Genomic DNA, 23700 nt, shown 5'->3' with positions numbered 1-23700 from the left:
TTCAAGGGGCTGGAATACTTTTGCAAAGCACTGTATTTCTTCTTTAGGAACTGGAAGATGTGAGAGATATGGGAACATCTTGGAGAGAAAATGTACATGGTGTTGCATCTCCTTTGCATTATCATGGGTACAGTATGGAGTTCGTTTGAGGCAAAGGCGTTTACAAACACTGACTCTGGTATCTGCAGACAGTACACATACTGTATTTCATCTGCATTTGCTGTGGAAGAGGCAGGCATATTGCTTATTTCAAATATTCTTATCTTCTGATGAATTAAAAAGCACAGGAAAGAAATTAAAAATATTAAATTAGCAAAGAATCATTTCACCTTTCCAGAAAAAACAGGATGTAAAGTGAATGCTTTTCATGACTGCGCTCATTACTGTACATGTTGACAGTGATGGTCTTAAAAAAGGAATTTTTGCCCAAAAGCACTTTTTTTTGGTATTTGAATATTTAACAAAGACAGTTAGCTGTCCTGTTTTTCTTCTCTGTCTGCATTGTTTTAAGAACAAACTTTCATTTTCAAATAACATTGGATGCATGTTATAATGATCTGGTAGTGTGTATCCAATAAAAATGATTTGTAGAAAATAGTTCACTCCACATGTCCCAGTGCACACATTCCAAATAAAAACTTTTAATCAGCATATACATTTTTAAAGTATTTTTGAGCAAACCTATAACTGGTCCTTATAATCAACATTCTAATGAGTTTAATGACCAATCCATAATGATTTTAATTTCAATGGATGTCATTTAAATATAAATGAAATTATTTAGCAATGCAAATATGTTGCTTGTTTTGACTGTGCAGCTTCGAGACTGCTAACACTAATGAAGCACAGGCCTGATTCCACACTTATACTTGAACACTGCGGTGGATTATGCTGGGGAAAAGGAGGCAGTGTTGTTGCTCCACAGTGTTGGGAACCTGACTCCATTCTCAACAGTGGTAACATCTGTGTACAGGTTGCACCCCCAACCCTTGTATGTATGGGTCTCCACCCATTGCCCACAAAAGTACCACTTTATGGATGAGTCATGATAAATTGCCATGAAGTGCATAAATTCACAGTGGTGTGGTGGCACAGTGGGTTGGACTGGGTCTTGCTCTAGGGTGGGTCTGGGGTTCGAGTTCCGCTTGGGGTGCCTTGTGACGGACTGGCGTCCTGTCCTGGGTGTGTCCCCTCCCCCTCCGGCCTTATGCCCTGTGTTGCTGGGTAGGCTCCGGTTCCCTGGGATAAGCGGTTCAGAAAATGTATGTGTGTGAGCATGAATTCGCTTGGATATTTTTTAGGTTCTGTTCATGGTTGGCTCCCACTTTACAGTGGGATGATTTCCTGCTGCCTATAACTCCATGTTGCCTAAGGGAGTTCTGCAAATGAATAAATTAATGAATGGACAGATGAATTATTAAAACTGAATTCTAAAGAGTTTGTACACTGAGAGAAATACAACAGGTGCCATTCTTGTTAAAAAGTTTTAGAACAAACTGTAATGTCTGAACATTACATTTTTCAGAATTAAAGTTTTTAACTGGATAATTTATAAGTTTGGTAAAGTAATCTATAACAACCTGCTTTACTTGGCAATTACCTTTCCCAAGAGATGCTGTTTGGTGTTTTTCTTTGGTTTCAGTAAAATTATACAGCATTTAGGAGCAAACAAACATAATAAAATCCCAAAACTAGATGCGAGAATAGCAAAGATCTCCACAGCCACTGTGAATTTTCCAGGTGAGCTCACGTAGGCAGGAATAAAGGCGAGCCACACAGCGCAGAAGATCAGCATGCTGAATGTGATGTACTTTGCCTCATTAAAATTGCCCGGCAGCTTTCGAGCCAAGAAGGCCAACACAAAGCAGAGACAGGCCAGAAGCCCAATGTAGCCCAGGACCGACCAGAAAGCCCAGTCGGAACCCACGCTGCACTCCAGGATGATCTTGGATCTGCTGTACTGAGTGTTCTTGAAGGGGAAGGGAGGCGCAGCAATGAGCCACACGGAACAGATGAGGACCTGCACTAAAGTGCAAGCGAAGATGATGACCCTCTGCTGTTTGGGTCCGAGCCACTTCATGATGTTGTTGCCAGGCCTGGTGGCTGTAAAAGCTGCGAGCACCACTAGAGTCTTGCCCAGGATGCAGGAGATGCAAAGGGAGAAGGTGATGCTGAAGGCAGTGTGGCGCAGCATGCAGGACCACACTGTAGGCTCTCCGATGAACAGAAGTGCACACAGGAAGCAGAGAATGAGAGAGAGGAGGATGAAGAAGCTCAGCTCGGAGTTATTGACCCGAACGATTGGAGTGTTCCTGTGGCGGATGAACACCAGCAGGATGGCGGCGGTGAGGCAAGCCCCCACTACAGAAATGACTGTGAGGGTCAGCCCCATTGCATCGTGGGTGAGGAACTCGACTGCTTTGAGTATGCATTCTGTTCTGGCTGTGTTGGACCAGTAATCCTCAGGACATGGTGTGCAATCTACTGAATCTGAAAATGAAGAAGTCATATATTGAACTACGAGAAATTCAAAACATTCAAGAATCAAACAAATGCTTTCTTACAAGAGACATGCAACTCGAAAATACAGCTGATAACAGAATAATGAACCCCACCTGTCTCATTACTAATTTTGTTGCTGTCACATGGTACACAGTCAAAGCAGCAGAAAGGCTCCCCACGACGGAAAGCCTTCCTGGATCCTGGAATACAGCTGTCACTGCACACAGACACCAGCACCTGCTCAGGAGGGAGCACAACCAGGTGTCACTGCAGTCACAGATAATATCAACCATAGCACAGCTTGATGTTGCTATAGAAACCTGCCTGCCAACAGGCCTGAATCAGTATGTAGTCATGTAGAACATCCCAAATGAATAGCATCTGTCAATTGTGATGTTATTTCATTGACTAAGGAGGGGCACTTACCTCCACTTCACCCTACAGAACTTCAACAGATGGCATCGCATGTACTGAAATACACAGTATGTGGAGCTTGCCTCTCTCTGGTGGCCTGTCCACATGATTGCCTCGTCCTGGATGAAGAGTTCCTTCCCAGCATCCTTTGAGCCATCAAACATTCCCACTCTGACAAACTCAATATTCCCAGCTACACCTCGCTGCCAGTTGATGAGATCATATGATGGAATTGCATCCCCTTTCTCATCAAAGTTCACCGTTTCTCCAGAAATGGTGAAAGAGACCTCTTGAAGATACTGCTGAAGCTTCAAAATGATAAAATATTTAAATATATCAGAAAGAGTCAAAATACTGATTTCATAGCACCCAATGGTAAAGCATTTCACCAGGCTACAGTAATCCTTAAATTATGTAATACGTAAATAAAAAGAATCTGTGATCCAAAAACTTTGACAGTTCTAACCTGCCATGGGTATATATTTGTGTTATTGGCACATGAGGAGTTTTGGAAAGGCCCCTTCCCCGGCTCACACTTGAAGAGGTTGTGCAGGGAGTGAGCGATGGCATACACAGCTTTATACACATTGTAGGTCACACGAAGACTGGAGGTGTTCAGGTAGCTAGAATGCTGCTCCCGGATAGGCTCCTCTCCTGTGCAGGTGGGCAACTGGATCGAGTTTTGGCTTGTGGTTTTGGGGGGATTTACAGAGCAACCATACAAAGCTTCCCACAACTCCTGGACCAGAGGGTGACTGGGGTACATTAATGGGTTTACAGTGAGGAGGTAGTCTTTGAGACCAGGAACTTTTCCTTGACGGATGGCAAAGCCAATGGTTCCAACGAGGAATGGATAACTGGTTGCTAAGACAGAGGCCGTAACCCAGGCTTCACTAGCTATTAGCTGAATTCCAGTGATGTTATAATTCATGTACTCCTTCAGGAAGGGGTAAAGCTCCCCCTCAACAGTGAAGATGACAACTACTTTGGCAGTGGAGTGTTTCATCACGTCTATGATTCTCCTTACTTTTTCTTCATTGTAGACTTTGGGTATCATTTCATGGTAGGCTATACATGCCCCGGTATCTTTGATAGCTATTCTGAGACCCTGAACAGCAGACTTGCCATAATCGTGATCCTCAGTTATCACACCAATCCATGTCCAACCAAAATGCTTCAGAAGCTGAGCGATGGCTTTCACCTGATAATCATCATTGGGAAGAACTCTGAAAAATGTAGGAAATTCTCTTCTGTTACTGAGGCATGAACACGTTGAAAAATAACTGATCTGTAAAATAGAAATATAGTGTTTTCAGCACTGAACATGAACAATATAAAATAACATTTAAATAGAAAAATCTGAACAATTATGTATATGGTTTGGGAGCACAGAATTTTATATTTGCAGCTAATCTTGTGAAAATGTCTGACCTTAACTGATGGTTCTTAAACTAGTTACAAAAAACTTGCTGCAACTATTGCACAGTAACCTCAAACAGTGGCAGTCTGAACTGCTGTCTTTATTTTCTGTACTAGTTTATAAACACAATGATATAACATTCAATTTAGATTTAAAAAAACTGCAATGCCATTTGCTTGAAATCACCGATATAGACTCTTCAGTATAGATTTTGGCGGCTGTTTCAAAAAAATTAATTTAATTTTCACACAGGATATTCAGCTGTCTGATGAGGCACGCTCAGAATGCAGTCAAATTTGGAATCAGCTGTGTTAGTGTAATAACAGCAACATTACAGTACATTATTTCCATAAGTGTAAATCTCCATGTGCTGCATTAGCATTCTGTTGGAAAAAATCGAATTTTAAGGGTTTATGCAGAGAGGATAGTGCAGGATTTAATATTACAGGCTGCTCTTCAGCCTGTTCTGGTTTCTTACCTTTGTGCAGTCTAAGATGAATTATTTGTAAAGTAAAATGAGTCATAAATGTATCTCCAGTTTTTTAGATAGTTCTTTTCAAGCAAACATTTAAATTCTGAGATTTGCTTGCCACTCAGATGGACCTTACCACTGGAATTCTGAAGGGCTGCAGAGTCCTAGAGACGACAATGGACTGGGACGACCCAGATTCTGCAACCACAGCCAAAACTGGAGATGCATCAGAACACATTCCATGCTGAGATAGCTCTGGTCCATTCAGCACTGCCAAGACTGCCTGTTGAGCTAACAGAGGAGTTGAGCAAGAGTCGTAAATCTTGTAGCCCAGAGTAATGTTAGGTAGCAGGTTTTTACTTTGGTTGATCTCCTGTATTGCAAATCTCAGTGCCTGGGCCCATCGGAAAGACCTGGGGTCAAATCTGAAGAGATATTAACAGTTGAACATTACATGGACATGAGATGGACAGAAAAGGAAACCAGCAACAGCAAAGTTTTTGATTAAACTGCTGTCAAGATGTGCAAAAGAGGTTATTCTTAACATAATCATTACAAGCAGGGAAAATAGAGAATAGAAAACAGAGAAGTATGAAAATAATTTAGCTTAAAAAGTATGTAGGCTCTGTTCACCCCAGACATTGTGCGGCAGCTGGCCTATCAGTGTAATTTTCCACAGGCAGTTCCACCCTGTAGTGCAGAGGAAAAATCCCCCCGATGGTGAAGTCTCCATCAGCTAGAAATCCTGGCATGTCAACGCGACCCTGTAGGGAGCAGCTGTAGTTTGAGGTCAGGGTTGTACTGGCACATCTGAAGACAAACACCTGGTGGAACAGGGTCCAGAAAAGAACTGGAATCATCCTCAAACAGGGTGGGTCCCCTTTCAGAGGAGGCAGAGTAAGGGGCACCTTTTTATTTCCCTCCTTCTTGTACTAACATCCCAAGGTGCCCTTTGTCTCTGTGGGAATAAAACCCATCAACAGAGCTTATGACATCACAGAAAATGAAATGACCAAAAACTAAGGGGTGGGACATAAAGCTTTTCTCAGTGTTCTTAGGGGCAGAATCTACTTTTGCTAATCTAAACAGATGTTCCCAAAGACAGAAGTCCTGAAAAATAGTGGCTGCTGTAAGGCCTTTTTCCCCACAAAAATGTGTGCATGTTTGTAGGGGGGGGGGGCACTGTTCCCGGAGGTACTGAGATACTAGGCCGATGAGTGGAGCGGCCAGAGAAAGCTCCACATCCATCTCTTCGTTCCAAAAATTGGTTTAATGCACGATGCCCAGAACGGGGACGTATCAGATATTAAACTGATAAAAACAGATACTACCTTTTGATTTTAGCCAACAGGCCAAGAAGCAACAAAAACGTGTATATAATTTTTTAATGTCTAATTTACCAGTGTAACTTCACAGTCAAGTAAGAACGGTGGTTAAGAGTTGGTGTGTTATTGGTCGTACAAAGGTGTTCTTGGTCAAGGTACTTTGAGTAACTTAAAAATTACTCCAATATATAAATGGATAAACTGTTTTGGAAAAAAGCATCCTCTGATCAAATAAATGTGAACAAAATGCCATTTAGGGATTTCTCCTGTATCTAGCAATTTTACTCCTTTAATATTAATATTCTTTGTTATAGGGTCCCTCGTCATTCAAAATGAGCCAAAAGAAAGCTTTAGTTGTGCTCATGCCTATAATGCACTCAACGAAACTATGGGTTGATGAGTGGGAGAGGAAACCAACTCAGAGGCTTTACACAGGAATGTACCCAAGTTTGGAGTTTCTGTGGAAACTGAAGGCAAGTACCTTATTCACAGGTACAGCAGAAGTAATGAAGTTTGAATTGATAACCTTTTGATCCAACGGCAAGTAGTGCTAACCACTACACTATTAAATGGCCCTGTGCTGGTATATTTTTATAGTGTCTGTGGTCGTCAGACTGTTACAGATGCGATTTACGGGCGATGTTCCTTCAAGCTGCACTGTTTGTCAAGTGTTTTGCAGTTTAAAATGTTAGCTAAAATATGTTTATTAAAGTTTTTTAACCTAAGAAGTCATCATTGGGTTTGTTTAACAAAATACACGTAAATTTTTCAAAAATCATTTTAATGTGTATTTTATGTACATTAGACAGAGCCAGCACCTTTTTATTTCATTTTATAATTTTTATATATGCAATTAAAAATAAATAAATAAATAAAAAACTCATTAGTGTACACTCATTAAATCATATATTGTAACGAGCCGCATTATTGTGGGATGTCATGTTTGCGCGGGAAAAGATGTTTATTGTGAATAGTTGAGAATTGTGGGTAGAATATGAAACAGCTGTTCAACTGCTGTGGGGTTTCACGGGAATTATAAAGGGGTTAGTGTCTCTTACACAGCAAAGCATGCTGGGAAAGCTGATTTAGTGTGAGGTGAAGAAGGTGTCTACGGATCAAGAACATTATTTCCTTGTGTTCGCTCCTGACCATCCTGCTGTATGCTGTTGTTCCAGTAACGTTTCTGGTGAGTGCTGTCCATGCGTCCTGCCTTTTGCCTCTTAGAGCCCTGCAGTATCTACAACAGCTAATTGTAAATTTCTACTTGTTTTAGGATTCTTAAAATTGGATGACATGTGACCGTTTTAACATAAGCGATAAAGTTTTTATTTGAAACGTAAAGCGTGAGTAAAACATTGGCCAGAGATGTGAAGAGCAATGGTGAGACAGTGAAATATGCGTAAAAGCTTTTAACGTACAATTTTGTCATTTTCCCAGTGGGTTTGATCACTTTCCCGCCTTCGGCCAGGCGCACAACTGACTGGCGGACCGTGCAAGCGCGGGACTTTTGAAGTCCACACGCTTCGGCCTACAGGTGTCTGTGAGGGACATTATGTGCGCCTCACTTCCAGGTACATTAGGTACATTCTGTGCTTGTTTGCTGACTGAAATAATGTGTGTAGGACATAAAAAGGTAGAGAACTCAGGAAACCTCTGTGGCAATTCAATGAAAAGTGATGGAGCTGTATGAATATGTACATTTAAAGGGGTACTGTTTCACCATATCTGTTTTTAATCAATCTTTGCTTCTGGGTTTTTTCATCCAGAAGACCCTTCAAACCAACCAACCAACAAAAAGAAAGGAACAGGGCTCAATTGTGAAAAACAAATGAACTTAAAATTAGAAGTTTTAGTAAAATGCAGTTTGTATTTTTAAACTGAACTTATTTCCACTATGGGGTCGCGGTGGTGCAGTGGGTTAGACCAGGTCCTGCTCTTTGGTGGATCTGGGGTTCGAGTCCTGCTTGGGGTGCCTTGTGGTGGACTGGTGTCCCGTCCTGGGTGTGTCCCCTCCCCTTCTGCCCTTATGCCCTGTGTTACCAGGTAGGCTCCAGTTCCCTGCGACCCCGTATGGGACAGGCGGTTCCAAAAGTGTGTGTGTGTGTATTTCCACTATGACAGCATATGGGAGTAAACTTTCTGTTGTTTACCATGCCTTATTTATATATAATTCATAACCATAATGGGGCCATTAAGTACATAAAAATAAGCTTGATAAAATTCAGTCCATCTGTGTATTATCATCACCTGCGCATCCACTGCAGGATCATGGTGGTCTATAGCTTTTCCCTGGGGTATAGGGCTTGAAGTAGTGTACATCCTAGATGCGGCACTAATTCTTTGCAGGGTGCATATTAGAATATTCATCTAAGAATTTTGACATATCTATATTAATCTATAATTCCTTACATGTCATGTATTCTAGGGAGTTGACGGTCATATATACAGTACTTATGTCAAACTAAAGGCTTTGGTATTTATAGTGTGACACTATGATTTTAGTAGTGAACATTAATGTTTAATGTTATTGGACTGTATATTACATTTATTAATTTACAGTAGCAGGTGCTTCTCTCCAAAGCAACTTACAGTGTTGAGCTACCTACAATTATTTACCTATTTATACAGCTGGGTAATTTCACTAGAACAATTTATGGTTAGTACCTTGCTCAAGGATGCTACAGCCAGATATGAGACTTGAACCTGCAACTTCTAGGTCCAAAAGCAACAACTGTAACCACTACACTATCAGCTGTCCCTGTTAGGGTACTTTATCACATGGTGTTTCAAACTCCTTTGCAGGCCTGGAAAAGAAGATAAACATTTCAGGTTGTGATATCTTTTATCAATTTATGTATAATTTTATGCCAGATTGCTGGAAGTGTTTCCTGTAATTGGTGTTTCTTGTTCATATGTTAAGACTACAAAGATGAATTTGTTATATACACAGCTGGGGTATAATTCAACTGTTTAATATTAAATCAGGAGATAATTCAGATATTGTTTCTAACATTGTTTTTCCAGTGCCTGGCATAACAATGCTTTCCATAAGAGATCTGAGTATTATAGTATTTTATGACATAAAATACATACATGCATGGAGCTACGATATGGACTTTTATTTTTTATTAATTATTTCTGAATTACCTTTCCCATTAAGTGTTGTTTGGTGTTTTTCTGTGGTGCCAGTAAAATAATGTAGCATTTTTGAGCAAACAAGCACAGTAGAAGTCCAAAACCAGATACCAGAATAGCAAAGATCTCCACAGCCACTGTGAATTTTCCAGGTGAGCTCACGTAGGCAGGAATAAAGGCGAGCCACACAGCGCAGAAGATCAGCATGCTGAATGTGATGTACTTTGCCTCATTAAAATTGCCCGGCAGCTTTCGAGCCAAGAAGGCCAACACAAAGCAGAGACAGGCCAGAAGCCCAATGTAGCCCAGGACCGACCAGAAAGCCCAGTCGGAACCCACGCTGCACTCCAGGATGATCTTGGATCTGCTGTACTGAGTGTTCTTGAAGGGGAAGGGAGGCGCAGCAATGAGCCACACGGAACAGATGAGGACCTGCACTAAAGTGCAAGCGAAGATGATGACCCTCTGCTGTTTGGGTCCGAGCCACTTCATGATGTTGTTGCCAGGCCTGGTGGCTGTAAAAGCTGCGAGCACCACTAGAGTCTTGCCCAGGATGCAGGAGATGCAAAGGGAGAAGGTGATGCTGAAGGCAGTGTGGCGCAGCATGCAGGACCACACTGTAGGCTCTCCGATGAACAGAAGTGCACACAGGAAGCAGAGAATGAGAGAGAGGAGGATGAAGAAGCTCAGCTCGGAGTTGTTGACCCGAACGATTGGAGTGTTCCTGTGGCGGATGAACACCAGCAGGATGGCGGCGGTGAGGCAAGCCCCCACTACAGAAATGACTGTGAGGGTCAGCCCCATTGCATCGTGGGTGAGGAACTCGACTGCTTTGGGTATGCATTCTGTTCTGGCTGTGTTGGACCAGTAATCCTCAGGACATGGTGTGCAATCTACTGAATCTGAAAATGAAGAAGTCATATAGTGAACCACTGAATCTGATAGTGACACAAAGGTGATGGTGACAAAGTGTAATGAAACACACCTGTCTCATTACTAATCTTGCCGCTGTCACATGGTACACAGTCAAAGCAGCAGAGAGGCTCCCCACGAAGGAAAGCCTTCCTGGATCCTGGAGTACAGCTGTCACTGCACACAGACACCAGCACCTGCAGAATGCAAAATACAGCCAGGGGTCATGGATGAAATGCAACAATATGAGTCACTCCCTACCTGCAGCTGTCAAAATGAGAACATAGAGAGTGAATGTTACTTGAATCAGCATTGAAAGAAATCATATTATTGTACAGTACCTGAAATTTGTTTTTCTGTTGAGAAAGAACAGTTGAAATGAAATTTTTTTCTGAATGCATTTTTAAAGATAAATGAGACTTGACTGAACTGTCCAGTGATATATTGAAGTCAAGTCTGTTTTTTGTATTTGTCCATTCTCAACATGCTACCTCTGGCTGTATAAAAATACAAAAAGCGCAGTTATGGAACTATCAAAATAATAAGAAAGATTTACTTTTTTTAAATGTAGGAAGAAAAGAAAGAAGCAGAGTAAGTGAAAAAGCTGTTAAAGTCTCCTAAATGCCCTACAAATCCCTCCTGGACATGCAAAGAATGTTGGTGTGAGAAGATGTTTTCTTACAGAATATCATTATACTGTAACGACCCGCGTTACTGTTTTGGGGGGAAACCCATCTAATGTAAATGGTTGCATTGTGGGGAATAATGTTAAATGTGGGTATGCAACCACTGGGGGCACTTAGGGGGAAAGTGATGGGGTGACTGTGTCTGCCAATGTGTGAGAGAGCGCCTGAGGGTGCTTAATAGGCTGGCAAGGCTGGCTGTAGATTCAGGTCCTGGAGGAAACGGGGGTTCTCAGACCGAGAGCATTATTTCCATGGTGCTTGTTTTCTAATAAATCGTTCGTAATGAATGCTGCCTCTGTATCCTCTTTCACCCCATCCAAACCCAGGGTGTTGTGCACTCCAATGGTGTTAGAAGTGGGATGGGGCAGGATGATGAGAGGCTGGATTCGTAAACAGCTGAACACCAAAGGGGAAATTGGTGCGACAATGAAAGCCAGCAGGATGGATGAACGGCGTCTGGCGGAAGAAGCACCTGCGACGGTGGAAGTCCAGGTGGAAGAGCTGTGGCAGAGCACGGGTGTCCAGGGGGACCCTGAGGAAGTGCACGCTATGATGAAGACGGCAGAGAAGCGCTATGAGGTGCCGCTGAAGATGGGCAAGGAGGTCTCCTTGCGTCCAAGGTTGGAGTGGCAGGAAGAGGCAGCGAACCGCCGCCAAGTGCGGAGGCTGAGGAAAGTCACCCCATGGTGAGCACCGCTTTCCTGGGCGGGTCGGACGACGTGCTCGACAACGAGGAGCAGTGCACCTCGTCTGTGGACAGGCACAGCTCCGTAATGGAGGTGAGTGAACCCACCACGTGAATTCGCCCACGGAGCAAGATTCCGCTGCTTTCGGGAAGAAAGCGCCCAGCCTGCGTGAAGCCCCGGCGAGCTTTGCGAAAAAAGAACGGCGCAGTGGGCTGTGCCAGGAGAAGCAGCCAGTTTCATGAGTGTCACGGCGGGCTCGGCGTGTGGCAAATTGGCAGAGGCGAGAGCGGCAAGCAGGGCGGCTTTGCCGGGTCCTCTGCCGGAAGATGGCCGAGCAGCAAGAGGTGTGGCAAAGAGACGCCTGGGGGCGCAAGATGGATGTCCTCCCCTGACAAAAGTGCTGGGACAACACGGAGCGGCTGTGGAGAGCTGGCTCAAAGGTCCCACAGGAGCCGGTCAGCCGTGGGGAGCGCAAAGCGGTCGGCAAAAACCACGTGGGCGTCGCCATATCTGGGAAGTGCCATGTGCGAGTGAAGGAGCCATAATGATTTCGAGGCCGAGCGGACAGGGGATGAGGATGGCTGCTTTGACCCCTGAGTGTGTTGCCATGGCAGGCTGCTGTGAATGTTCTTGCCCTGACCACCAGTGCTGAGCGTCCGGGACCTGCACTCCTGACCGGAGGCATGAGAACAGTGCCGGACATTGGGACACCGGTGTGGGGCATTATTTCCCTGGTGCCAGCGTTCTAATAATCATTCTAATCATTTATAATGAATGCTGTCTCTGTGTCCTTCTTCGCAAACCTATGGTGTTGTGCACCACAATACTATACAATTTAAATAAAGAATACATGTGAATAGATAAAGTAGTGCAAAATTTTCATAATTGTGTCTTGTGGTCATCTTAACTGGTAAATGATGATTTAAATGTTGCTGACTGATCAGGTTGTGTTGCTAATCTTGATACACTTACCTCCACTTCACCCTACAGAACTTGAACAGATGGTATCGCATGTATTGAAATACACAGTGTGTGCAGCTTGCCTCACTCTGGTGGCCTGTCCACACGATCTCCTCTTCCTGGATGAAGAGTTCCTTTACAGCATCCTCAGAGCCATCAAACATCCCCACTTTGACAAACTCAGTATTCCCAGCTACACCTTGCTGCCAGTTGATCAGATCATATGATGGAATTGCATCTCCTTTCTCATCGAAGTTTACCCTTTCTCCAGAAATGGTAAAGGCTACTTCTTGAAGGTAATGTTGAAGCTTGTAAATAATAAAAAAAAGAGTTTTTTTTACAACCTTAACATTACCCTTATAACTTAAGTAAAATATGTGTGGAAATGATGAATTTTATTACGTAAAACTAACTGCCCACATAATTTACTTAATTTATGAAAAAAAATGTGAAAGTTCACCTGCCATGGGGAAATGTTTGTGGTGTCAGCACATGAGGAGTTTTGGAAAGGCCCCTTCCCCGGCTCACACTTTAAGAGGTTGTGCAGGGAGTGAGCCATGGCATACACAGCTTTATACACATTGTAGGTCACACGAAGACTGGAGGTGTTCAGGTAGCTAGAATGCTGCTCCCGGATAGGCTCCTCTCCTGTGCAGGTGGGCAATTGGATCGAGGTTTGGCTTGTGGTGTTGGGGGGATTTACAGAGCAACCATACAAAGCTTCCCACAACTCCTGGACCAGAGGGTGACTGGGGTGCGTTAATGGGTTCACAGTGAGCAGGTAGTCTTTGAGACCAGGAACTTTTCCTTGACGGATGGCAAAGCCAATGGTTCCAACGAGGAATGGGTAACTGGTTGCCAAGACAGAGGCCGTAACCCAGGCTTCACTAGCTATTAGCTGAATTCCAGTGATGTTGTAATTCATGTACTCCTTCAGGAAGGGGTAAAGCTCCCCCTCACCAGAAAAGATGATAAGCACTCTCGCAGTTGAGTGCTTTATGACTTCTAGGATTTTAAGTACTTTCTCTTCATTATAGACTTTGGGTATCATTTCATGGTAGGCTATACATACATTGGTGTTTTTTAAAGCTGACTTGAGACCCTGAATGGCAGACCGCCCATAATCGTGGTCTTCAGTTACCACACCAACCCACATCCAGTCAAAATATTTCAGAAGTTGAGTGATGGCTTTCACCTGATAGTCATCGTTGGGAACCACTCTGAAAAATGTTGGAAATTCTCTTCTATTTCTCATGCATGAACATGTTGAAAAATAACTGATCTGAAATATAAATACATGATATATAACAATGAATTCATGCAAACTGAACGCATGCATAGCAAATTGTTCTTTAAACTGATAATTAAATTGAAGTTTAATTGTTTTTTTTTAAATCAATTTTTAATTCATATGGTCAAATATTTTTTCCAGTTTTTGTGGTAGCTTTTTTTATGCTTGTTTTTATTAATTCCTTTTATTTAAAAGAATTTCGTACTTTTATAATGCTTGATAAGCTTCAGTTATTTAAACATGGTGATTCTTAAAAAAATCTGCTCAACAAATATTGTTAATTTCCATTATGCATTCAAAAACTTTTACAGTACATGTTTGAATAAAGGTTGTATACATTTTTGCAATCTAATCACACACACACACACACACACACACATTTTCTGAACCGCTTGTCCCAGATGGGGTCGCGGGGAACCGGAGCCTACCCGGCAACACAGGGCGTAAGGCCGGAGGGGACACAATCAGTAGTATTTAATCTGAAACTGTATGATCAATTGCAGATTTTGAAAAATGAATTTTGAAAAATATGGTCATTATCTGTTTATTTTAATCGACACTCATTGTTTTAGCAGTCAAAATTGAGGCTTCTTTTCTTGGCAAATATGTCTTTGAGTTTAACTGCAGAATGTATAAATAACCTTATAAGTGAACTTACCATTGGAATTGAAAAGGGCTGCAAAGTCCTAGAGACAACAATGGACTGCGAGGATCCAGATTCTCCAACCACAGCCAGAACTGGAGCTGCACCGGAACACATGTTACTCTGAGATAGATCTGGTCCATTCAGCACTGCCAAGACTGCCCGCTGAGCTGTCAGTGGCGTCGCACAAGAGTCGTAAATCTTGTAGCCCAGAGTAATGTTAGATAGCAGTTTTTTGCTTTTGTTTATCTCTTGTATTGCAAATCGCAATGCTTGGGCCCATCGGAAAGACCTGGGGTCAAATCTGAAAAAATAAAAAAACAATGTAATACTACATAGACTTGAGACGGAGAGAAGAGGAAACCAGCAATTCTACAGGAACATTTATGACTGAGCTGCTATCAAGATGTGTTCTATACATTGTCATTTAATGCAGATTAAAACAGGAGAGCATGAAAATAAAAGTATGTAGGCTCTGTTCACCCCAGACATTGTACGGCAGCTGGCCTATCAGTGTAATTTTCCACAGGCAGTTCCACCCTGTAGTGCAGAGGAAAAATCCCCCCGATGGTGAAGTCTCCATCAGCTAGAAATCCTGGCATGTCAACGCGACCCTGTAGGGAGCAGCTGTAGTTTGAGGTCAGGGTTGTACTGGCACATCTGAAGACAAACACCTGGTGGAACAGGGTCCAGAAAAGAACTGGAGTCATCCTCAAACAGGGTGGGTCCCCCTTCAGAGGAGGCAGAGTAAGGGGCACCTTTTTATTTCCCTCCTTCTTGTCATTAATCCCACTATACCCCTTGTCTCAATGGGATGAACATCATCACGAGAGCTTATGACATCACCTAGGTTCTCCTCCCTAACCGCAGCTATTCTTTGCATTATAACTGGCCTTTTATAAAGTTTGCTGCCTATATGTAAAACTAAGTGACGGGTCTTAGCTCAATGACTGTGTCCCTGAATTTGGACTAACTACACAGAAAAACTGAACTCTGTGAATGTTTTTTTTTTCAATATGTTATGCACTAGTTTTGTTGCAGTTTTTTGGTTTTTGAACATAAAAGGTCACATCTGATATTCAGTTTGCAGTGTGTACTGCGTCATCAAGGTACATGTTGGTACACCACATAAAGGTTGCTTCCCTATTGCTCCTGAGCTGCCTAGAGGCCCTAAGTTCAAGTCCAGCTCTGTGGTGGTTACGTATTGCTCTGTTTTCTGTTCCCTAAAGAACTTATCACTTGTCCAGAAATGGCTTTTTGCTATTTGTGATTTAATGGTTTGCCATAATGGGGGGGGGGGGGGGGGGGGGGGGGCGGCGCAGTGGGTTGGACCAGGTCCTGCTCTCTGGTAGGTTTGGGGTTCAAGTTCCACTTGGGGTGCCTTGCGACAGACTGTCGTCCTGTCCTGGGTGTGTCCCCTCCCCCTACAGCCTTACACCCTGAGTTGCTGGGTTAGGCTCCGGTTCCCCACAACCCCATATGGGACAAGCGGTTTGGAAGGTGTGTGTGTGTGTGTGTGTGTGTGTGTGTGTGTGTTTGCCATAATATAATAGCTTATGCTCCTGTCATATCAGTTGTTTGTCCACGATTAAAAACAATTACAATTTTATTTTTTCAAGAAACATTCGATAAAATTTGTTTATTATTACAAGGAATAGAGTTATGTCAGTAAATATGTCAGTGTCTCACAGCGCCTGGGTGGTGTGAGAGGACGTGGGTTCGATCCCCACTCACTCTGTGTGGAATTTACATGTTCTCCCCGAGTCCTTGTGGGTTTCCTCCGGGTGCTCTGGTTTCCTCCCACAGTCCAAAGACATGCTATTCAGGCTCCCACATAGTGTGTGAATGACACAGAGAGTGTGTGTTCCACTGATGTATGGATGAGTGACCCGTTGTAAGTAGTGTATCTAGCAGTGTAAGTCACCTTGGTGAATAAGGTGTGTGGGCTAATAATACTACATGGAGGTCACTGGAGGTCGCTTTGGAGAAAAGCATCTGTTAAATCAATAAATGTAAATGTAATATAAAAGAGTATAGGCAAACACTTTCCACAGGAGTGCAGCACAGTGTCAGCAGGAGTGCCTCTGGTCTTGGAGGTCCCAAGCTGAAATATCACTTTCTGCTTTAGTACTGTTGAGCGGGTAACTTAACCTGAACTGACTGAAAAAAAAAATGACCCAGCTATATCAATGAATGCAACTGTCTTAATCTTGCAAGTCACTTTGAAGAATTTACTTAAATTTTTAAGAACTCATTTCCAGATGGTAACAAAAGTTATCCTAGTATACAAAAAATCCAGTTTCTAGAATTCTTGTAATTTTGATTTAGTAGCAATATGTATCTTTCTGAAATTTTATAAATTTACAGGTGCAAAATTAATAAGGATAAGTTTATACCACACTTGATAATTATATTTTCATTGAATTCAAGTGAATACAAAAGAATAAATGATCTTTTTTATTTTACTACCTTTCCCATTATATGTTGCTTAGTGTTTTTTTGCGGTTTCAATAAAATTATGTAGCATTTAGGGGCAAACAAACATAACAACAACCCAAAACTAGATGCGAGAATAGCAAAGATCTCCACAGCCACTGTGAATTTTCCAGGTGAGCTCACATAGGCAGGAATAAAGGCGAGCCACACAGCGCAGAAGATCAGAATGCTGAATGTGATGTACTTTGCCTCATTAAAATTGCCCGGCAGCTTTCGAGCCAAGAAGGCCAACACAAAGCAGAGACAGGCCAGAAGCCCAATGTAGCCCAGGACCGACCAGAAAGCCCAGTCGGAACCCACGCTGCACTCCAGGATGATCTTGGATCTGCTGTACTGAGTGTTCTTGAAGGGGAAGGGAGGCGCAGCAATGAGCCACACGGAACAGATGAGGACCTGCACTAAAGTGCAAGCGAAGATGATGACCCTCTGCTGTTTGGGTCCGAGCCACTTCATGATGTTGTTGCCAGGCCTGGTGGCTGTAAAAGCTGCGAGCACCACTAGAGTCTTGCCCAGGATGCAGGAGATGCAAAGGGAGAAGGTGATGCTGAAGGCAGTGTGGCGCAGCATGCAGGACCACACTGTAGGCTCTCCGATGAACAGAAGTGCACACAGGAAGCAGAGAATGAGAGAGAGGAGGATGAAGAAGCTCAGCTCGGAGTTGTTGACCCGAACGATTGGAGTGTTCCTGTGGCGGATGAACACCAGCAGGATGGCGGCGGTGAGGCAAGCCCCCACTACAGAAATGACTGTGAGGGTCAGCCCCATTGCATCGTGGGTGAGGAACTCGACTGCTTTGGGTATGCATTCTGTTCTGGCTGTGTTGGACCAGTAATCCTCAGGACATGGTGTGCAATCTACTGAATCTGAAAATGAAGAAGTCATATAGTGAACCACTGAATCTGATAGTGACACAAAGGTGATGGTGACAAAGTGTAACGAAACACACCTGTCTGATTACTAATCTTGCCATCGTCACATGGTACACAGTCAAAGCAGCAGAGAGGCTCCCCACGACGAACAGCCTTCCTGGATCCTGGAGTACAGCTGTCACTGCACACAGACACCAGCACCTGCTCAGGAGGGAGCACAACCAGGTGTCACTGCAGACACAGAGCAGTGAGGGAACGCAGCTGGATGTTGCTGTTAAAACCCATGACATGCAGTCTGATTGACAATCTAGTGCTGTGCCAGAGAAGAGATAAGATATATTAGCAGATAAAACTTGTACATTTTTGTTCATTTTATCTACTTGCTTGCTCCTACAGGACTAAAAGTTGAAATGGCAGTGACAGAGACATTCTGAATAATTTTACGAGTGTAACTTTAGTCAGTCAATCTTCTTTAATGAGTTATAGATAAAGATGAACATTCAAGCAGTATAAGTTGTGTACATGGTTCCTTGGTATGAATTTTGTGGCGTTTATTGCAAATACTAAAATACACACTGGCTGCATCTTGCCTGACTCTTATTGCCTGTCCACACAATTGCGTCCTCCTTGATGAAGAGCTCCTTCCCAGCATCCTTTGCTCCATCAAACATTCCCACATTTATAAACTGAATTTTTCCTGACGTATCCCTCTGCCAATTGATTAAATCGTATGATGGAACCGAGTCCCCTTTTTCATCAAAGTTCACCTCTTCTCCGGAAATTATGAAGGACACTTCCTGGAGATACTGCTGCATCTTTGAAAAAAGGAATGCCTGTTATAATTATATCAACAGAAGCACATACTGGCAGAAGTTTGCAGTGCTCAGAATAAATGGCATTTTCACTGATAATACATACAGTAGACCCACCTGCCATGGATAAAGGTTAGCTGGGTCAGCACATGAAGAGTTTTGAAAAGGCCCCTTGCCAGGCTCACAGCTGATCAAATTGTGGAGGGAGTATGCAATGGCATACACAGCTTTATACACACAGTAAGACAGCCGTAAATTGGAGGTGTCTACATACACTGTGTCCAAGAGGGGCTCCTGACCTGTGCAGGCAGGCAGCTGTGGGAAGTTTTGGCTTGTGCCGTTGGGTGTCTGGAGAAAGCAGCCGTACAAAACCCCCCACAACTCCTGCACCAAGGCGTTTTTGGGATGTCTAAGTGGGTTTACAGTCAGGAGGTAGTCTTTCAGACCAGGGATCTTTCCTTGGCGTACAGAAAAGCCAATGGTGCCACCCAGAAATGGGTAGAAGTGACTGCCTGTGAATATGGAGGCTGTAACCCAGGCTTCACTGGCAATCCACTGAATACCGGTGATGTTCTGATCCATGTATTCCTTTAGTAAAGGGTACAACTCCCCCTCACCTGCAAAGGCGATGACAACCTTTGCTGTGGATTGCTTCATCACTCTGAGAATTTCATGGATTCTTCTCTGATTGTATACTTTGGGTATCATTTCATAGTAGGCCAAACAAACCCCAATGTTTCTGAACTCTCTCAACAGTCCTTGTAATGCATATCGGCCATAGTCATCATCTTCAGCGATCATGCCAACCCATTTCCAACCAAATTGCAGCAAGAGCCGTGTAATTGCTTTCACTTGGTAATCATCACTGGGAATAACTCTGAAAAACGTTGGGTATTTCTTCCTGTCACTGAGGCAGGAGCATGTCGAAAAATAGCTGATCTGAAAATGAGTAAAAATGATGTACATGCGTACCTGCTGGTTGCTCTACAGTACAGTAACAATTAGACAATATTTTCAACTGGAATTAAGAATAATTCCGTTTATTTATGAATTTGGCTGTGATCAAGCTATAAGTAATATAAATATGATTTTAAAGGAAGATTTAACTTGGAACATTAATGCAGTGTTACAGACGTTTGCAATCTGCAAAACATTATTTCTATTGTTTTGTAGTATGCATCATGTAATTTAATTATCCACTCACTCTAACATTAATGTGCTTTATGTTGAACTGCATTAGAATGCTATTTGTAACACTGATGCAATAAGCTGAACTGAACAAAGTGACAGAAAGATAAACCCAAATACAGTGATTGCTCCATTATTAAAATCCTTGCTTGAAAAAATACCCAGCTGTTAATGGTTGAGATGACAGACACACAGTAGAAAAGTGAACGGTATTGTGTAGCTCACTTACCATTGGGATTCTGAAGGGCTGCAGAGTGCCCGAGACAACAATGGACTGAGATGACCCAGAATCTCCAATTACAACCAGAAGAGGTGCTGTACCTGAGCACATGGCACTCTGAGCTTCTTCTGGTCCATTCAGCGCTGCTAGAATTGCTCTCTGCCCTCCCACATGAGTTGCGCAGGAGTCATAGATCTCGTAACCTAAAGTGAAGTTGGGCAACAGGTTCCGGTTCTGATTAATCTCCTCTACTGCAAATCTCATGGTCTGTGCCCAGCGAAAAGCCCTGGGGTGAAACCTGAAGAAATAAATAGAGTGTTACTTCCACTTTTTATGGAAAGCAAAGGAAACACAGTGCTATATGTATCTGAGATAATGTCATCAGGAAAGAAAAAGTTTCTGTTTGACCCATGATCATGTTGCCTAAATGATTAAATATACTTAAATATGATCAAACACGTAAAGAAACAAACATGAAAAATGAACAGCAGACACATTCCGTTCACCCCAAGCATCGTGCAGCACTGGGTTTTTGTGTGTAATTCCAGTATGACATTTCCACCCGGTAGTGAAGAGGGAAAAGTCCTCCAATCATAAAGTGTCCATTAGCAAGGAAGCTTGGCTCAAAGAGTCCTTGTAGAATACAGCTGGAGGCTGATATTGAGTTTGTTTGTCCATGACTAAAGACAAAGGTGTGGTAAACCAGAGTGTAAAGAAGGAGAGGGCTCATTTTCTCAGAGGCTCCGTTTACACAGAAAAGTGGGCATGGAAAGAGCCCATTTTATTCACTACCTTCATCCTTGCCTCCCTGGTATGGGTTATCATCAAGAGAATTCAGGGCATCACTGTCATTTGGCAGACAGTACTTCACCATTAAAGAATGATTCAGGATAATTTACCCAGGGATCACCTTTCAGTGACTGACTATGGATTTGTATGAAATCATTACATCAATAAAAGAAAGTTTGTTACAAGAAGGTGCTTTCCCTCAGCAATAAGATTTAATCATGTTCAGTGTATGAAGGACCATTAACAAGATATCAAACCACAGAATTTGGATTGACCACAAGAGAACTCATGTGCCTTGTCCTTCCACACTGCATGACTTGCCTCTGGGTGCAAGAAGAAGGTCAAGAGGTTGAAGACACTTAAAGAAAAGCTCAGTTTGTTCAACTCAATTCAATTCAATTTTATAGAGCGTTCTTCTCACACAGTGACACAAAGCGCTTTAAAACAGTTTCTTCTTGGAAAGAGTGCCCTCTAGTGCTGTTCATGCTGCAGTTGTCTATGTCCTCAACCATTTGTCCGGAGCGTACCCAGTAACACAGGGTGAAATGCCAAAGAGTAGGACGCCAATCCACCAGAAAGCACCCTAGTCAGGGCTCAAACCCCAGACCCGCTACACAGTAGGCACTGTTCAAGCAGGTGCCGTTATGTTTTAAAGTAGTTTTTATGCTGTTATCACCTGTTTTTTGTCCACTTGTGTATGAATTATTTCCATTTTTTCGTTATTCATTTGCGCATTATATTTTGTGTTGGATGTTTGTCGCTGCAACGGGGGGCGCGGTGGCGCAGCGGGTTGGACCGGGTCCTGCTCTCCAGTGGGTCTGGGGTTCGAGTCCTGCTTGGGGTGCCTTGTGATGGACTGGCGTCCCGTCCTGGGTGTGTCCCCTCCCTCTCTGCCCTTACGCCCTGTGTTGCCGGGTAGGCTCCGGTTTCCCGCGACCCCGTCTGGGACAAGCGGTCCTGAAAGTGCGTGTGTGTGTGTTTGTGTGTGTGTTTGTCGCTGCAGTTCATCATGTTTTGGGTAAGTTTATTTGTTGCTACTGCTTTATCCCGACCCGCATTCTTCTCGTGTAATTGTGTTGATTGATAGAAGCAATCGGTTGTGTGTTTGTGGAGTTGTCAGTTGTGTTTATTTATGTAATTGTCACGCCCAAGTCCCCACAGGAAGCAGACGCACCTGCGATGGAATAGGGAGAAAGGGCATAAATGAACTGTACCAATTGCCCCAGATCATGGAACCTCATCCGAACAAACTGCAAACCCCATCTTCACCAATCTGCTGCACATGTACAGAACCGCAGAAAGCAAGATCCCTTACCTCCTCGCATTGCTGACGGGTCTGGTGCTCCAATGGGCTATAACTGCTTGAGAGAACCACTTCGATACCACCTACAAAGGCTTTAAGAAGCACTTCAAAGTGGTGTTTGGCCACCCCCTGCTGGCCCACACCGCCAGCGATCGCTTGATGCAAATACAACAGGGGAACTGCTCAGTAGCTGACTACTCCCTCAAATTCTGGACTCTGGCAGAGTAGAACGGCTGGAACAAGGTCTCTCTCCTGGTGGGTTTCCAGCATAGGCTGAACCTTCAGATACAGGCCGAACTCCAGTACAGAGGGGAGGACTGGACCGTGGATCGGTTCAGATAGCGTTGGCTATAGAAAATCAGGCTTGCGACCAAACCCTCTGACCTGGGCTGCTCTCACCTGCCACCTCTCCCTCCGGGAAGACGTCAGAGCCTATGCAGATTGGGCATGGACGTTCTGACCCCAGAGGAGAGACAGCGCCATTTCCGGGACCACCTGTGCCTGTACTGCGGCAGTCCTGGCCACCTGGGGGAGGATCGTGTCTACGTACGTGCACTGGTGCATTCAGGAGCTGCGGGTTGCTTTATGGATATTGGCCTTGCTGAGACACCGTCTGCCCCAGCGTGCATGTGACATAACGTTAAGAGTTAGTGCGCTTGATGGGCAACCCCTAGGGACAGGGGTTGTGAAGGCCCGAATGGAACTATTATGCTTGGGGTAGGAGCATGTCATCAGGGGCAGCTCGGGTTTTTTTGTTTATGTCTCAGGATGTTCCTGTCACCCTGGGTTTCACCTTGCTGTTCCAGCATGACCCGGTGTTTTGTTGGCGCAAGGGAGAGCTTGTCGCTTGGAGCTCTCAGTGCAGTGAGAGGTGTCTGTCCCTGCCGTGCAGAGCTACTTCGGTGGAGAGCTCTGATAGCCCTCAACAGGTGGTTGTCCTGGTGGAACACCAAGACCTTCACAAGGTCTTCATTAAGGTAGCAGGCAGTGGCGCTGCCACCCCGCAGGCCATGGGATTGCACCATCGACCTCCTCCCTGGTGCTACGCCTGCCCAAGGCCGAGTATACCCTCTCTCACTGCCAGAGCAAGAGGTGATGCAGCGGTATATGACCGAAGCTTTAGGAGCGGGAATCATTTGACGGTCAACCTCCCCTGCCTCTGCCGGGTTTTTTGTTTTTTAGCAAGAAGGACGGGGGACTCTGTGTATTGATTACCAGGGCCTCAATAGTATCACGGTCAAGTATCCCCATTCTCTACCCCAATCACTGCGGCGTGCGAACAGATGCATTGGGCACAGATATTTACCAAACTCAGTCTCTGCAGTGCGCATAACCTGGTTTGGATCTGGGAGGGGGATGAGTGGAAGATGGCCTTCAGCACCACTCTAGGCCACTACGAGTATCTCATGGTGCCATTCAGCCTGGCTAACGTAACCTATGTGTTCCAATCTATTGTGAACCATGTATTGGGGGACCTGGTGAATAACTGTGTTCTCGTGTACCTGGATGACATTCTGATCTATTCCAGGTCCAAGAAAGAACATACCGTGCAGGTAAGAGAAGTACTAAAACGGCTG

The 23700-nt window shown here is 43.8% G+C and overlaps 3 protein-coding genes and 1 non-coding gene across 4 annotated transcripts; all 4 read right to left on the bottom strand.

Moving 5' to 3' along the window:
* Positions 1-1585: 1585 nt before the first annotated feature.
* LOC108932993 (extracellular calcium-sensing receptor-like) lies at positions 1586-6056 on the bottom strand. Its single transcript, XM_018749765.2, has 7 exons — positions 6015-6056; positions 5442-5632; positions 4945-5233; positions 3383-4204; positions 3000-3224; positions 2616-2739; positions 1586-2490 (listed from the first exon to the last, which is right to left on the bottom strand). The coding sequence occupies exons 1-7, from the start codon at positions 6054-6056 to the stop codon at positions 1586-1588; spliced, it is 2598 nt and encodes an 865-aa protein (XP_018605281.2).
* Positions 5981-6172, bottom strand: LOC114911723 (U2 spliceosomal RNA). Its single transcript, XR_003797983.1, has one exon. It is a non-coding gene; the product is annotated as a U2 spliceosomal RNA (small nuclear RNA).
* A 3093-nt stretch (positions 6173-9265) lies between these two features.
* Positions 9266-15561, bottom strand: LOC108932994 (extracellular calcium-sensing receptor-like). Its single transcript, XM_018749766.2, has 7 exons — positions 15544-15561; positions 14930-15120; positions 14462-14750; positions 12973-13794; positions 12596-12820; positions 10254-10377; positions 9266-10170 (listed from the first exon to the last, which is right to left on the bottom strand). The coding sequence occupies exons 1-7, from the start codon at positions 15559-15561 to the stop codon at positions 9266-9268; spliced, it is 2574 nt and encodes an 857-aa protein (XP_018605282.2).
* A 1342-nt stretch (positions 15562-16903) lies between these two features.
* LOC114911659 (extracellular calcium-sensing receptor-like) lies at positions 16904-20322 on the bottom strand. The gene is made up of 5 exons (XM_029255724.1): positions 20041-20322; positions 18741-19562; positions 18402-18626; positions 17880-18012; positions 16904-17796 (listed from the first exon to the last, which is right to left on the bottom strand). Exons 1-5 carry the CDS (start codon positions 20293-20295, stop codon positions 16904-16906), a joined length of 2328 nt encoding a protein of 775 aa, XP_029111557.1. The 5' UTR covers positions 20296-20322.
* Between the last annotated feature and the right edge of the window lie 3378 nt (positions 20323-23700).

Source organism: Scleropages formosus, chromosome 10 (assembly GCF_900964775.1).
Source record: "Scleropages formosus chromosome 10, fSclFor1.1, whole genome shotgun sequence".
Lineage (NCBI taxonomy): Eukaryota > Metazoa > Chordata > Actinopteri > Osteoglossiformes > Osteoglossidae > Scleropages > Scleropages formosus.
Note: the sequence above shows the minus strand (reverse complement) of the source record. Positions and strands in the feature narration are given on the sequence as shown.